General features: G+C 37.9%; 1 protein-coding gene across 1 annotated transcript in view; it reads left to right on the forward strand.

The window, feature by feature from the left end:
- The window catches only part of MARCHF6 (membrane associated ring-CH-type finger 6), a 64,078-nt gene extending 46,664 nt beyond the window's left edge, over positions 1-17,414 (forward strand). The window contains exons 20-26 of the mRNA XM_084881926.1: positions 560-629; positions 1,167-1,348; positions 3,106-3,240; positions 6,089-6,178; positions 9,879-10,011; positions 11,525-11,660; positions 13,702-17,414. Of these exons, the coding sequence (XP_084738052.1) occupies positions 560-629; positions 1,167-1,348; positions 3,106-3,240; positions 6,089-6,178; positions 9,879-10,011; positions 11,525-11,660; positions 13,702-13,792 (837 nt within the window). The 3' untranslated portion in view covers positions 13,793-17,414. The remainder of the gene's footprint in view (positions 1-559; positions 630-1,166; positions 1,349-3,105; positions 3,241-6,088; positions 6,179-9,878; positions 10,012-11,524; positions 11,661-13,701) is intronic.
- Positions 17,415-17,527: the final 113 nt, after the last annotated feature.

Genomic DNA, 17,527 nt, shown 5'->3' on the forward strand with positions numbered 1-17,527 from the left:
ATACATTTTTTTTTTGTAGGACACGCACAGACACACAGTAAATACAATTTAAAATTCCGTTACTCTTGCACATTGATCCCATGTCAGGTGCTCAGTGGCCACAGGTGCCAATGGCTCCTTTGTTGGGCAGCACATTACTGAAAAGTTAGCTTTCCCTTCATGAATAGTTGTTTTTGAGAGTTTGATTTTTAAAAAGTGAATATTCAGTCACTAGTGACTGGCACTATACTTTCTGTCTGGAAGACAAAACAGGCTGGGCGCTTAATGTGTTAATTGTGAGGGAAAATTTAAGCTGATAAAAAAATATATATATACCTGTTACTTGCTGATATATATAGCTGATTATGTGAAAATGGACACTTATTTTCCTTTTGGCTGAAATTGCAGGTAATTTTATTTAAAATTAAAATTTCCTTTATGTTAAACGGGTGGAACCCTGGAAATACCAATTCAGACCATTTCTTTTTATTGGGAGAATTGTGTTGATTTTTTGAAGGGTGATATAAAGTGCATGTAGCCCATATGAAACATTTATGCACTCTCACGTTTTGCCTTGCAGATATTTTTGTTGATTGTCTTCATGTGCATAACCTTACTGATTGCCAGCCTCATCTGCCTTACTCTTCCAGGTATGAGCTTGTTATAATAGCTCTCTACTAATGACATCATGAAAAGGTGCTGTGTTTTAAAAAGGGTGTATCTTGCTGAGATGTGACCATTCATCAGATAATATTGAAATAGTTTTTCCTTCATTTCTGATTGAATATGGGGTATTAATCTATTTAGGGTTCTCCATCTCATCAGACTCCTTTGTATTAGAGCTGAATGGTACAAAAACAGGGAAAACAATAACCTCTTAAGCTTTTTAAGCCCCGAAAGCACAAGTAATGGCAAGTCAGAATGCGTGTCACAGGAGAGGTCCTTCCCAGTGATTAGCTATGATTTGGTTGTATTTTAATCAGATTATTGTATTCTTTAAATGTGAGGTGTTTTGTTTTGTTTTTTTGTTTGTTTGCTTTTAATGAAGACAATAATATATCAAAACGTGTTATCTTTTGACTAATTACTTAAAATGATTGAAAATACCAATAAAATAACATTAACATTAAGATTGTAGTTCTCTTTTTGTAGCCAAGTGTCTTATTTATCAGCCTTTCTATTTTCAGTATTTGCTGGCCGCTGGTTAATGTCGTTTTGGACAGGGTCTGCCAAAATTCATGAGCTTTACACAGCTGCTTGTGGTCTCTATGTTTGCTGGCTGACCATAAGGGCAGTGACAGTGCTAGTGGCCTGGATGCCCCAAGGACGAAGAGTGATCTTCCAGAAGGTTAAAGAGTGGTCCCTTATGGTAGGTTTTTCTAATAAAGACTGATCTAATAGGAATAATGGATATTTTTCAGTTATTTAAAAAAAATCTTTTCACCTTTGTTTCTTCATTATTCTGTTAGCTTCAAGAGAGTTTGTTTTGTTTTTTAAATTAAAAGTGCTAGTCCTTTTAAGATAGTGGCTTTCTAGTTCAATCTAAGAACCACAGCCAAATGTAATTGAGAGATAAAAGAAAATCATGTTATTAAGTGATCCAGTAAGGCTCTTGAGTAAATAATAGAATTAGAAAACTTAGTTTGGAGATTTATTATATTTTTAAGGAAAAAGATATGTAGAATTTAAAATAAATTTAAGTAGAAATTTTCTATAATGTATTTTTTTCTAAAATTTGATTTTGTCACAATAAGATCATTATGCATATAAGACAAAAGTTAGAAAATTTATTTTCTATTACTTGTGCTGTCAATACTTTTAATATTTAGAAGCATTAAAAATAATTTAGAACAATTTTATTTCAAATGACTGTCTAGACAGAAAACTAAGTTTATTTTAATAAGTGGGCACAACAACATTTGAAAACACAATAACCAAAAAATGTCATCTTAATTTTCTTGGGAAAAATTAGAATCTAAATATTCTAGGAACTTAGGAAACAGATTTGAAAGTTGTCTAAGGCAGTGGTCACCAACCTTTCAGACTTCATGGACCACTAGTCTAAGGAATAGCCTCAGATACAGTTATCATAGATAAATTCTACAATGTACTCACAAAATAAACCTGACTCACAAGCAAGATCATTTATTTAGTAATGTTCTTTATATGGTTACTTCTTAATAAGACTAGAGAGAACTGCAAGACCCATATTTACATAGTTAATATCCTATAAAATAAAAGCCTAATATGCTAAGTGTCTGGTTGTCTGTTCAACCAATCAAAGCATAATATGCTAACAATATGCTAAGACCACTCAGCTGCTTGCTATGACATGCACTGACCACCAGGGAGCAGATGCTCCGCTGGGTAGATTAGCTTGCTGCTGGGGTCTGGCCAATCAGAACTGAGCAAGACGGGCCAGACACACTCTGGAGCCTTCCTGCAGTCCCTCCCCAGCTGGCCAACTTCCCACCTCCTTCCCCAGTCCCAATTGTGCACTGGTGGGTCCCTTGGCTTGGCCTGCAACCTCTCGCAGTCCAGGACCCTGTGGGGGATGTTGAAGAGACGGTTTCTGCCAGATCTCGCAGGCCAGGCCAAAGGGACCCCACTGGTGCACAAATTTGTGCACCAGGCCTCTAGTATGTAATAAAATGAAATTTCTATAATATTTTTTTTAATATATTTTATTGTTTTTTTACAGAGAGGAACAGAGAGGGATAGTTAGAAACATCGATGAGAGAGAATCATCAATCAGCTGCCTCTTGCACACCCCCTACTGGGGATGTGTCCGCAATCAAGGTACATGCCCTTGACCAGAATCGAACCTGGGACCTTTCAGTCTGCAGGCCGATGCTCTATCCATTGAGACAAACCGGTTTTGGCGAAATTTCTATAATTTTGTAGCAATAAAGCATAGTCATATGTTTTCATTATAACTTGAGCTTTTATAGTCATATATTCAAGTCTCATTTAAACTTGTAGCATATAGTATGTGCAAGTTGTTTAAGGTAATGTATTCAATCTGTTAGACAGAAGGGCCAAGAAGAAAAACTTCCTGATGAAATGAAGAGCTTTGATGAAAGTCAGAAAGACTCATTAATGACATGGCCTTTCGTTTCCTAATAGATAATGAAGACTTTGATAGTTGCAGTGCTGCTGGCTGGAGTTGTCCCACTCCTTCTGGGACTCCTGTTTGAGCTGGTTATTGTTGCTCCCCTGAGGGTTCCCTTGGATCAGACTCCCCTTTTTTACCCATGGCAGGTAAGTGCGTGTTTTTTGCACATGATATTTCTATACAGATTTGGCATGAGACAAATCCTTAATTTTTAAAGTGATTTTAAGCATTTGTTTAGAAAGACTCCTTAACAAATAGTATGTGCCTTCTGGTGTTAAGCAGGGTGCAGCATTGAGAAAAATAAGGCAGCTCCATACCCAGGAGCTGGCCTGCACTATGAGCCAGGTCTTGGTGTTTTGTTGGGCATCAACAATTTACAGAATGTCAGCATGACATAAGGTCACTCTGACCATGATGGATCAAGACAAAACTAGAACCCTGCTGTAGTCATGTCTGAACACAAGTAAAACATGAGTATTGTCCAAACCACAAAAATGCCCAATATCCCCAGTCCCAGCAAACATGATTGGCTGCTGCTTCATTACCAATACAGTGTTATCCTCAGCCTGTCCCTCAGTCTGATTTATTAGGATATCCAATTATAGATCCTCTGCTTTCTAATAACATCTGCCACAGAGCAAGGCCCTGCTTCCTTAAATCCTTCCCAAATCACCTTATAAAAGCTGAAATCCTGTATCAGGCCCTTCATAACATGATGTTACTAAGCATTTTCAGTTCCCCATTCTGTGTTCTTCCTCACCTCAGTGAGTAGTAAATGCAACTTGTTCAGTTACATGTGTGTTCTCGTGATATTGACAGTACCCAACATCGTTTCCTTGGAGAATTATTTGAAATTATCCAATTTCAAGAATGCTTATATATTGTGACCCAGCAGTTTCCCTCTTCAGAATCTGCTGCAAAGAAACATTTACACAAGTCAATGTATGAGAAGGCAAGAACAAGGCTTTTTCTGCTGCTATATCATTTTTCTAATGTAAAAAAAAAAAAAAAAAATTCAAAGCAACTCTGATGTCCATTAATAGAATGAATAAATAAAATGTAGTACATTTTTACTTTGGAATTTATTATAGCAGTTAAAAGAATGAAGTAGAGCCTGGCTGGCGTGGCTCAGTGGTTGAGCGTCATCCTATGAACCAGGAAATCATGAGTTCGATTCCCAATCAGGGCACATGCCTGGGTTTTGGGCTTGATCCCCAGTGTGACATGCAGGAGGCAGCCAATCAATGATGCTCCATCTCTTCCTCTCTGAAATCATTAAAAAATATATATATTTTAAAAAGAACAAAATAGAACTGTCTGTTTTGTTACTTTGTACTTTTTTTTTATATATATATATACATTTTATTGATTTTTAACAGAGAGGAAGGGAGAGGGATAGAAAGCTAGAAACATCCATGAGAGAGAAACATTGACCAGCTGCCTCCTTTACACCCCCTACCGGGGATGTGCTCGCAATCAATGTACATGCCTTTGACCGGATTCGAACCTGGGACCTTTCAGTCTGCAGATCGATGCTCTATCCACTGAGCCAAACTGGTTTGAGCTAGAACTGTCTGTTTTGATATATGTATCTCTCAGATGTCTTTTGAAAATTTTTAATTTTTTTTTATTGATTTCAGAGAGGAAGGGAGAGAGCTAGAAAGATAGAAACATCAATGATGAGAGAGAATCATTGATTGGCTGCCTCCTTCACGTCCTCTACTGGGGGAAATGGAGCCCACAACCTGGGCATGTGCCCTTTGCCGGAATTGAACCTGGGACCCTTTAGTTCAGGGGTCTTCAAACTTTTTAAAGTGGGGGCCAGATCACGGTCCCTCAGAGAGCTGGAGGGCCGGACTATATGAACTACTAATCCCTACTGTAACACCTTGGCTGCGCTCACTGCCCAAAAAACCTGGCGGGCAGGATCAGACTCCCCTGGGGGCTGCATGTGGCCCGCGGGCCGTAGTTTGAAGACCCCTGCTTTAGTTCTTAGGCCAATGCTCTATCCACTGAGCCAAACCAGCTAGGGCTGTTTTTTTTTGTTTTTGTTTTTTTTTTTAAATTATGTATTGACTTTAGAATGGGAGGGAGGGAGAAAAAGGGGGGTGGGGGAGAGACATCTATTTATGTATTTGTTGTCCAGGTATCAAACCCACAACCTTGATGTATCGGGATGATGCTCTGACCAACTGAGCTGTCTGGCAGGGCTCAGGCATATTTTTGAATAAGGGGAAAACAAGTTGTACACAGACATGTGCAGCATGGTGTCCTTAATGTTAAAAACCTGAACTTTGAAAACAGAACAACTTGCTTTTTTTCCATTATTGACTCGAAGCTCCTTACCTTTCCTGCATCAAGTAGCTGCTGATCTGTGGGAGACTGAGGAATGCAGCAGAGGACCTAGTGTAGTGTATTCTGGCTGAGGGAAAACACTGGAAAGCAGTGGGTCTTGAAAGAGCTTGAATCTCAATGATCTGTGGACCTCTTCCGTGAGGCATCTCCTACGGGGAGGAGCCTGGGGTGGCAGTGGAGGTTCTAGTAACAGTTCAGCAGAGCTGTGAAGGCACCAAGCTAGAAGCTGTCTGAGAGCCTTTGGGTGGTTTCTTTAGGCCAAACAAGGCTCCACATGTTGACATAATCAGCTCAATGCCAATAAAACAGCCTAGCAGAGCTTGATGAAATAAAGTTATGGCACTGTTTTATTTATTTGCTCCTTGAAATCTCCATTAATGTTATGCTTTTCCTAATTCTCTTGGGAAAATAAAGTAAATTTCTGAAAGATACAAGAATGATTTTGATAGGAATGTTGTACTTGAGTCATTGAGAATTCCTGTATTTTCCAGCATAACGTTAGTCTTCTGTAAAACTCTTAACTCATCCTGTAGGACTTCTGTTTTGAAATGAAATAATTAAGAAAATTATATAGCTTCTATGTTGGGTTACTGCTAAAAATAACAGCAAAAATCTGTTAACTGTTTTTTATTAACCTAGGACTGGGCACTTGGTGTCCTGCATGCCAAAATCATTGCAGCTATAACATTGATGGGTCCTCAGTGGTGGCTGAAAACTGTGATTGAGCAGGTAAGTAAAATCATTTTTTCAGAAAAAGACTGGGAGTAATCATGATTATATTTAGCTAATGGGACTCTTTTTTCATCTTTTCTGAGATTTTTACATTTTCTTTAATAAGTATATATAACTCTTTTTTAAAAAGGAGGAGTCATTTGCTCTTTCATCATCATGAATTTTCATCTTCCACTCTTAAGAGTTTTCTTATCTAAAGGTTAATCAGGTGCTTAAAGTACCTAGAACCTTATCCAAAGTAAAGACAAAAATTAGCATTGTGCTTTTTTTCAGGGCAGGAGTTCTGATGGAGGCTTGTTTAGTTTTCTAAGCCTGTAGTAGGGAAAAGCGCAACAAATAAAAGGCAGAAAAAATAATAGATTACAAAATTAGAGCTGTTTGAGAATATTCTAGCTATGTAGTTCCTAAGAGTGTCATGGAACCATCAGATAATATGGTCATTGTGGTTATAAGACCTTGAAAAAGAGATTGTGCTTCTGTATTCTGATAATAAGACTAGGAAATATACAATTCATTTTAGGAAGATTCCCATCTAAAATAGCCAACATAATAGATTTGATGCTTAATTAAGTTTTAGTTATCTAGAAAATGTTCTTGTGGACAAACCTCTTATCCAGTGCCCAATAAATAACAATTCTGTAGCAATAAAGGTGCACCTACTTTTTATGTATAGGAAATAAAGGACATTTGTTTCCAGCTCAGAAACCAAGAAAATGGTAATAATAAAAAAATAAATCCTTATACCTGGAGATTAGTGGGGGTGGGGAGAGACAGGGAATTGCTGTGTATTTGCATGCCTCACTTACGTGTGGGCTTACTCTGTAAGTGCTCTAAAGTGAGGTGGATTGTGGACTGCTTGGCAGCATATCCATTCACAGTAGGAGTTCGGGCCACTACACTCTAGAGAGTCTCCAGGTAAGACTCCTTTGCCCTTGCAAAGGAGAATGGAGAATAAGGTTTAATCATGCTGGAGGCTGTGAAGCACTGTTGATCTTTGTAATACTTTGCTCTCTGTTGTTTTCTTCTCACATACATATGTGTAAGTTTAAAATGGTTGAGAAACACTAGGATGCCTTACAACATGACTAAATGCATTTGGGTTAACCAGGTTTCTTTGAGATTAAAAGCTACCTCTAGGGGGTTAATCCAGTTGGTCATTCTTTCTGGCCCTCTCCTGAGGGATGGAGTGAGTTGTACCTTGAGGTGTGACTGTGGGCAAGGTGAGGTTGAAGTGCTAGGGAAGAACAGGTACACCACTCTAGCCATTTTGTCGTCCTCTGCATGCCACCTTTGTTTCCCATTATTACCAATGTTTTTCCTCTTTCATCTACTCTTTCCTATACAGTACTATTCAGTAGAACTTCCTGGGTAAGATTATGAAAATGCTCTAGAAATTTTTGTATTAAAAAATACTTACTGTGGAATAATTTTATATTACATTTTTACATAAAATATCTTTGGTTTGTTAAAATTTGATTATACAAGTTTTTCAGACATGTTCTTTATAATGTTTTTTTATTTATATAAATAAAAGCCTAAGCGATCATTATGACTGGTCAACCAATGCTATGATGCACACTGACCACCAGGGGGCAGATGCTTAATACAGAAGCTACCCCCTGGTAGTCAGTGTGCTCCCACAGCCAACCTCCTTGTGGCCAGCCAACCTCCTGTGGTCCTACTCCTTTCCCCTTCTGGTCTGGCCAGGCTGAGGGACCCCACCTGTGCATGAATTGGTGCACTGGGCCTCTAGTATTCAGATACAGTGGTGCCTCGCATAAAGAACGCCTCGCACAGCGAACGCTGCACACAACGAACTTCATTTCATGATTCATACAACGAACTTCGTTTCACACAACGAAGTCGCCCGAGCTTCCACGATCGCTGCCGATGTATTGCATCCTTCCGCGCAGGCACTGCAGGCAGTCGTTAGTCACTGCGCTTAACTTAAGCACGAATCGCGGCAATCGTTCTTCATTACGAATTAAATCACGCACGTATCACGGCAGTCATCCTTTTAAGTTAAACTCAATATTTTTTTTATATCATGGCTTCTAAAAAAATTATGTTTTTAGATGTATCTAAATAAAAATAATAACAAAAAATTTATCTTTTTTTATGTCATCTTAGCATATTTTATGCTACAGAACGAATTATTTTTTTTAACATGTATTGTTATGGGAAAACGCGTTTCACATAACGAACTTTTCGCATAACAAACTTGCCCCTGGAACGAATTAAGTTCGTTGTGTGAGGCACCACTGTAAAATGAATGCAGTCTTAAATGGTAACAGATGATTATGGAGTTACTTTTTTTTTTTTTTTTTAATCAATCTTTATTGTTCATATTATTACAAAGGTTCCTCATTTCTTCCCCCCTCCACCAGGTTCCCACCCCACCCTCTGCCCTTTCCCCACCCCCCATTGTCCTCATCCATAGGTGCAGTTTATGTTCAGTCTCTTCCACCACTCCCCCGCACCCCCCCAGAATTGTCAGTCCACTCCCCTCCCGTATCTTTGATTCTATTATAATCAACAGTTAATATTGTTCATCAGGTTTTTTGATTTCCTTTTTTTTAAATTAATAAACTTTTATATATTTAAGAATAAATTTTAAAATCTAATCATTTTAAACCTTGTTTTTTCTGCCCTGGGAACTGGGAAGCAAACTTGTTTACATGTAAACTTGCCCTTAGGCTATAAAAAGACAGCCATTCAAATGTAAATGGACACATTATTTAAAGATAGCTGCTGGCTGGAATTGGATTACCTGTTCTGAGTGGGAAGGGCTTGTCCTCCCCTTTCTTCATTGAAATTAAGGTGTTAGCTTTAAAACCTCTTTTTGGCAAGAGACCTTAAACTTTCAGAACTTTAAATTTTTCAGGTAGTAAATCAATTACTTAGTATTTCCTCAAATCAATAATACCTCCACATGCCCAAGGATACACTTCACACAAAAGACACTTCCAAATAGATCAACCAACCTCATCCAGACCCCACACAAGGCACTCACAGATCAACACCCCAGCGCTATAATAACACATCCAGATCTAAGCCTTCATCACTTGATTCAGCAGACCCTCAAGTTCCCCCAAAAGTTTCCAGCCATGTCTGAGAGGCAGCCCTGGGACATGGGCAGGCGAGTAGCGAGCTGTTCTGGGCCCAGCTGCTTCGGGCCTGGCCTCTGTTGCTCTGTTCCGCTCCACAATCAGCTGCTTTGGGTCTGGCCGCTGCCGCTCCGGGCCTGGCTGCTGCTGCTCCGGGCCTGGCCGCTCCGGGCTTGGCTGCTGCTGCTCTGGGCCTGGCTGCTCTCGACCTGGCTGTTTTGGGCCCCGCTGCTCCGGGCCCGGCTGTTGGAGTTACTTTAATATGGTCTTAAACTAATATATGGATGCCATCTAGTATTGTACAGATCAAGGCTAGTATAGTTATGATTCTAGATTAGTGTCTTATTATTTCATATCTTAGCAGAGTTAATTACAAAGTATAAGGAGGTAAATGCATTTCTTTAAAAACCTGTGGGTACCACACTTACGTTTGTATTTCAGAATTTGCTTTGACTTTGGAAAAATAATCGGTTTGAATTCTTTGGGACTGGTAGATTCAACTCCCTACAACATGGATTCAGTAGAGATTACTCTGTAAACTTGGAGGAATTGTTTTGTATCCTCATTCTCATATTTCCCCCTATTTTCAGGTTTATGCAAATGGCATCCGAAACATTGATCTTTACTATATCATTCGTAAACTGGCAGCGCCTGTGATTTCTGTGCTCTTGCTGTCCCTGTGTGTACCTTATATCATCGCATCTGGCATTGTTCCTTTACTAGGTGAGTAATGCTGGCTGGGGAACTTGAGAGAGTACCTTTATTTTATTTTAAATGTATTTTTATTGATTTCAGAGAGAAAGGGAGAGGGAGAGACATAGAAGCATCAATGATGAGAGAGAATCATTGATTGGCAGCCTCATGCATGCCCCCTACTGGGGTTTGAGCCTGCAACCTGGGGATATGGCCCTGACCAGGAACTGAACTGTGACCTTCTGGTTCATAGGTCTTCTACACTCAACTCCTGAGCCACTCAGGCTCAGCGAGAGAGCACCTTTATTAACATTGTGATATTATTGTTATTTCTGGTTGGCTGGCCCCAAATGCTTTATTTGTAAATATAAACCCAGAAAAAACAATGATTTCAAAAAACAATTTTCCTTAATTTGACTACTCAGAGCAAGATTAAGATGATCATAAAGCCTTTGGTACAGTTTTGTTTTTTTCTAGGCAGATGAGAAAGTATTGACATTTATACTTTCCCCAAAATAGGCAAGAACAGATTTCCTTCAAGTTGTCTTGTAACTAGAAGTGCTGTATCACATACTTATAAAATTAAGGATATGTTGTAATTAATTTTAAAATGTTCTTTAGCATAAAAGGAAAACCCAAGAGGAGTTGCTAATTTGTGACAATTTATCAGCTAGAAATGATCAGTTTTGTACTGAAGAACCCCCACAGGCACTTAAACCCAGCATGTGCTCAAAATTATAAGCACTAAGTTTCCCACTTTAAATATTTTTCTTATGAATTTACTCATATTGGCTAGTGTTATCATCCATCAAGTTGCATGAGTCAGAAACCTTGAAGGGCATCATGTTACCTAAGGCTCTCTGCTCTCCATACTCAAATGGTCTTCAGGTCCCACTAACCCGACATCTGAAACTCATTCTCTCATTTCTGGCACTCTTACTCATGGCTCGTTGAGCTGCGTATCATCTCTCACCTTAACATCAACAGCCTCCTGTCTAGTTTCCCTGCTTTGACAACTAAGTTGTCTACACTGTGGCCACAGTAACTTTTAAAAGGATGAGTCTCATTGTTTCTCTTCAATGAACATCCTTTCTTTGTTCCCTCTATGGCCTTTAGAACATAATCCAGCTCCTAGGCTTACTTCAAAGGCTCCTCCTGGTGACCCAGTTTGACCTCACTTGTTGACTCACTTCATTTTAAAATATATATATATATTATTGATTTTTTACAGAGAGGAAGGGAGAGTGATAGAGAGCTAGAAACATCGATGAGAGAGAAACATCGATCAGCTGCCTCCTACACCCACCACTGGGGATGTGCCTGCAACCAAATGCCCTTGACCAGAATTGAACCTGGGACCTTTTAGTCCACAGACCAATACTCTATCCACTGAGCCAAACTGGTTTCGGCGTGATTCACTTCATTTTATATGCAACAGGTTCTAATTAAGCATCACCGACCAGTTCCTTCTTCGTGAAAGAACATATTTGTATTTCACTGTCATTGCATTTACACTTAGAGTTCTCCTTTTTTTGGTTTACAGGTGTTACTGCGGAAATGCAAAACTTGGTCCACCGGCGGATTTATCCATTCTTACTGATGGTTGTGGTATTGATGGGGATCTTGTCATTCCAGGTCCGCCAGTTTAAGCGCCTTTATGAACATATTAAAAATGACAAGTAAGTCTGGATTTCCATAATTTAGCCACTCATATTAAGATTTCTCACTTGTTAATGTTTGTATTTAATGTGATGAATCACAGAAGGGAAAATTGCTCAGATTCTGAATGTATTTTGAGGAAGAATTAATAGGACTTGGTAACAGATTTTCAACTGGTGTGCTGCAGGAATTTTTAAAACATATAATACCTGACTAGTCAGGGGCACTAACCTCTTTATTCTTAGGTTGTCAAATAAAAATAAAAAAAGACAGCAGCCAACACACTAATAACATTTGGTGTGAATGAATAAAAATTAAACCTATTATTCTGTCAAATCTGCAAAAATTATATCTTTTTTGGTGTGCCACAGAATTTTAGTAATTTATGTGTGCTATGAGATGAAAAAGGTTGAAAATTGCTGATATACATGAAAAGTGAAAAGACTGGGAGAAAATGGTTTGAGGAGGAAGATTTTCTTAATGTTCATTTCAGAGGTTTCAGATAATTTGATTTGACAAGATATAAAATAGTTTGAGATGTAAAGAAATCTATGTTAAGAATTTGCAGTACCTGTTTAAGCCTTTTTTGCAATCCAGGGCTATTAGGTTACTCTGACCACTGCTGAGGGAGGCTGCAAGGTTACTGCAAATGTGTCTAGCCTCTTTTGAGAAAACTCTGTGACCTTACTTCACTGAGAGATTGAGAACAGCTCAGGATAGCAGCCATTTGACCTTCCATGTCCTCACAGAAGTCTGAGTCTTGCTCTGCTTCAGTGTTGTCTAGCAAAAATAAAAGTGAGTTTATAGCTATCCGTCCTGGTTTGCCTGGGAGAGTCCCAGTTTACACATGCTGCTTTCATGTCATCATTAACAGAACCCTCGGTTTGGACAGCAAATTATATGCTCACCTTATTACACTGAGGACTCCTAGGAGTATTATTTTTTAACTTTAGAATGTTCAAGGCTTCTCCGAAGCCTATACTGATAGTGGAAAACACAAGTGCCTTTTTAGGTGTTCGGAGTACAAAGTCTTTCAGACATGAAAGAAGGGGAAGGAGGTTTCAATGATGAGAGTCTGCTTTCTCACTTCACTGAGTGAGAGTATGTTTTGGCAAGGTCTTACTGGGCATTCCTTGATCTGCCATCGATGCTTCCAAATGGTACTTACACACTTGTACCCTGCCCCTCTAGCTTGTTGCGTTTCAGTTTTGTCACAGGCTTCCAGGGGTCAAGCTCAAGGTTATTCCCTCAAGTTTAGTGAAGCACATGACTGCTGCTTTTTAGCAACCCCGGCTGATGTCATGGGCTGTAATGTTCTGGTGGAGGACCTCCAGCCTTGCCATTTCAACCACAGTTACTTCTGTCTGTATCTGTTGTCCTGCACTCTTGGCCATACCTTCCTGTCAACATGTCATATGAATTAGGAAAACTTTCATATTCTGCTTTTGAACCATTACCCCCTCCCCCCCACACACACACCTGTCACTCGCATACACTCCTCTGTCATCTCTCATTTGATATCATTGAAATCATTGTTCTTTGATATCTCCTTTTCTCTAGAGCTAGAGCTGTACAGGTTCTACTAAAAAGGTTAGGGTAAGTCCTCCCTACCCAGCTTTTTAACTGTTGTATTTTCAGTTCGTTTCTTCAGATCTGCCCACTAAGCTGCTTCATAAAATACGGTCCATACAGATAAATTCCTGCGAAGGTTTCTTGTGCCTTATCCTCCTCGGGCCTCTGAGTGTATGAGTTCACGAGAAGCCCTAACCTTCAGACTGGGGCATGTGCCCCGTTGTCCACACTGAGGCCTCTGACCTGTGCCGCTCAGGTCTTTGCTGTAGGAAGACCAATGGAAGGTCTTCCACCCCTCACTATAAGGCACCTGCCTTTGTGCCTTTGGCAGATGTTCATTCTGGACTTCCTTCTACCCATCTAACCATGAAAGCAGGAGTGAAGTGATCTGATTTTCATTTTTATAAAAGATCTCTGACTGCTTTTTGGAAGTATGTTTCAATATGTAAGACCATATGAGAGAGTAACTACCTTGTTTTTACATCCTAGGTACCTTGTGGGCCAGCGCCTTGTGAACTACGAACGGAAATCTGGCAAACAAGGCACATCTTCGCCACCTCCACAGTCGTCCCAAGAATAAAGTGGTTGTCTCAACTACCTTGACCTTCCCCTTGCCTTTACGTGTCCTTTTCTGTGGACTTCTCTCTTTGGAGATTTTCTCCAGTGATCTCTCAGCATTTTTTTTTTAAGTTAAATGTATTTGACTTGTGTTCTCAGCATTTGGAGAGAGCAGCAACAGCTTAAGTTGCCGCCTTCCTGCATCTTCTGACATCACTGCTGTCTGAGATCTGTATATGTGTAAATAGAAGTTCCTGGATACCCTAAAACCTTGGATTAAACAGAATGTGCATTGTACATCTTTAAACAAATGTATATTAATTTATTAAATCTAGTTGTCACTTTATTTTGGACCTGCTGTGATCTTGACAGGAAACGTGCCACAGAGCCACAGTGCAGAGGTGAGACTTCCTAATGGCATCTCTGGAGCACAATGTCATGGTGTTCCTAGCAGTTCTTATTAAGTGAACTGTACATTCTGTCTGTCATGGCTGTTGAGACCTTACCAAGAACGTAAAGGAAACAGAAATCAGCAGTGGAGTATCTGTGGTAAGAAAACATGAACTTTGTGCTTCACTGTCAATCGTTTTTGGAAGTTATTTTGTATAACACCAAAGCTGTTGTACATTTTCTACTGCCTGATTTTTTTTCATGTGTCTGTGTTTGTAATATTGTATAGTATCTTGTGCTAGTTGAAATTATTTTTAATTTTGATAATTTAATATTCCTAGTGATTAGCATTGGGAGTTGGGTTTTTGTGCTTGTTAGGGGCATGCCTATACTTAGAGGGGGGAAAACGTCCAAAAGAAGATTTTCATTAGTCTCCTCATCCTCCTTTTCCCCACACAGCTATCCTTTTTTCCATTTAGGCAGCAGTAGCCAGTAGTCATGCAAGATCATAAGTCTTACAGAATATTGTCACCAATGACACTGCTTCTTACTGGAGTTGGGACAGATTGAGGTGTTCCTTAAATGTAGATATGGTGTGTGGTCTGAGATGGACAGCATTAGGAAAAACTGGTTAGAACATAGTCCTGGTAGGTAGTGCATCATTGGGTGAGGATTAGGGAGTACATTTCTCCTAGTTTTCCATGAATAAATCCCAAAGTTTATAAAATTTTTTATTTACAGAATAAAACTACAACAAAATAAAATGGATTTTATTTGTCCAGAAGGAATCTGGTTGAGTTGGCAGTTTAATAGAGGAGTGCAGAATGTATCTCAGTGGAAATGAACTGTAAAATCTCAGAGAACTGAACATATAAACTTGGTTTTTCCCTTATAACCAAAGCTGCAAGTAGAAGTTTAGAGAAATAAAAGTTAGGCACATGATCCAAGTATTTAATGGTCATGGTTTAATGTAAGGGTAGTGTTTGGTTTTGAATGATAACCTATAAGTTCTCAGAGAAAATGAACAGCATAGGTCTTCAGAAACCATATAAGAATTTCCATATAGTATTAAAGCCCATAACTCAAATCTGAAGATTTTTTTAAAATATGAAAGCCACATAAACTACCAAAATAAAAAGCAAATGTTCTGGTTTTATAATTAAAGAATTTTCCCCAAAGTGGTAAGCAATTACTTAACTCTATATTTTAAAACATCAGTATATATATATATATATATAAAGCTTACCATAGGATTCAGTGTTATACTTTTTAGTACTTTGCAGTAGGCCTTTCTTTAGTATTCAAAATAAGGTCTTTGCGAGCCCCGCCATCACTTAGAAATTTAGTTCTACTGTAAAAAATGAGCATTTTAAAACATTGCCACCTGTCATGGTATATGTCCATACAAATAGAAAAACTATCAAATTTGGCAAATAACTTGATTATATTGATTTAAGTTTCTTTTGAAATTTTCAGAGAATTTGTAGATGTTGACATAAAGTCATTAGAACATATTTATCTGTTTTACCAGGAAGATATAAGGCAGATACAGCAAAAGATTAGAAATGGTTATTCTACAACATTTTAAATAAATCTTATCAGATATTTTGTAAGTGTATATATATATATATATATATATATATATATATATATATATATATATATATGAATGGCCAAAAAGTTGCCCTCCATTACACTTGCAATAACTTGTCTTCTGTAATGATTTCCCCCCAATTTTCCAGTTGTGCTTTTTTCTGTTTTCAAAAAGATGAGCACTTTCCTAAGGAAAGCATCTGCTGGTTACTATTTACATGGATAGCATCAAGATTTTCTTAGCCCGTTGTCTTACAAATATTTAACTAGTTCAGAAAGTGCTAGCATTGCTGCCCTTCATGTAGAATTTATTTTTAATAATAGTGTAGTTTTACTTCATTTTACATTGGGTTTAAACAGTCTTCAAGAAAGTTAATTAGGAGAGAGAACTTTTTGCTTTACTTTTACTATTTTAGAAATTGAAGACAGATCAACATTTAGGATTAGTTTTACATGACCAGTTACCAAATGGCCATAGTATCAGGTGTGCAGTTGTTCATTATTAGCAAATTATGTTTGATTTTTAAACTTAATACTAAGTACTAAAAGTTGAGATGAAAACTGAAGAAAAATGCCAATGTGAAGTTTGTATGACAAGCTTTAAAAAAGCTAAATGTTTTTAGGTGTTCTTTTCCTAGTAGTTTTTTGGAGAAACGGTAGAGATTAGACATCTCAATTCCAGATGTAAACAAAAGTAGTTTTTATTTCAGCATTTAATATAACTGTTATTACTATGGATTCTTGCCTTGGTGTTTTTTCCCCTTTTTCCTTATTCAAGTAATAGAAAGTAAATTTTTCTCAAATGATTTCATCTTAGATATGTAATATCTGTATTGGCAAAATGCTGTCATTAAAGTCTAATTCTTGAATTTAGGATGAATTGATGACTTTTTAAAACAATGCAAAGCAGCACTGGACATTTCTACATTGTATTGTGTTTACACACACACACACACACACACACACACACAATAGTGCACTGGCACAATTGTTACAAGTTAGATTCTTATTCTCATGTTCAGGATTATTTTAAACTTTCTATTTTCTGTGATAGATTTTTTTTACATTATAAAATTATTGTGTTTAAAATACTCCTTTAGAATGGTATCTAATGAGTCACAATTAAAAAAGACTAAAGTGAAATGCCTTACCACTAAAGTATTATTAAAGCCTCATTTGTGGAGATTCTCTGACTTGTTGGAGCTGTCTTGGATCTTTTTATTTAATTTGCTCCCTCAAGCAGATGTTTTCCCTTCACTCTTATTTACTGCCCTATGTCTTTTTTTTTTTTTTTTTTTTTTTTTTTTAAACAGCCAGGATGAGCAAGGGCTACTTTCAAATAAAACCATTAATACAGCATGAAAATAGACAGTATATATCTTTTCATTTCTACCTGTCTTATGAGTGCCTCATTTTTTAGTCATGGAAGTAATATAGAAGCTTCAATGAATATGTAGTGACTATAAAGCCTGGGCATGACTACTATAGAAGCTAAGTAGAACACTTTGTTATTTGGGATACCAATTTTCTATTAAAGCAAACATCTTAGATACCCAGACCAATTTTATGTATATATTCTGAAATGTTCCCCTTTTTTATGTGGTCATTTGTTGTCTTCTGAGTTGAGAGAACAAGATTGAATAAAGTGAACGTTAGTTGTAGTCGAGTATTTTTTTTTCCTTGTTGGTTTTTGCTTTATTGCAAGGTTACTTGAGAGTTACAGAAGTGTGTATTATTAGCATAAGTTGATAATCCAGATACATTTAACATAATT

The sequence above is a fragment of the Pipistrellus hanaki genome (genome assembly GCF_964339955.1).
Source record: "Pipistrellus hanaki genome assembly, chromosome: 4".
In the NCBI taxonomy this organism is placed as follows: Eukaryota; Metazoa; Chordata; class Mammalia; order Chiroptera; family Vespertilionidae; genus Pipistrellus; species Pipistrellus hanaki.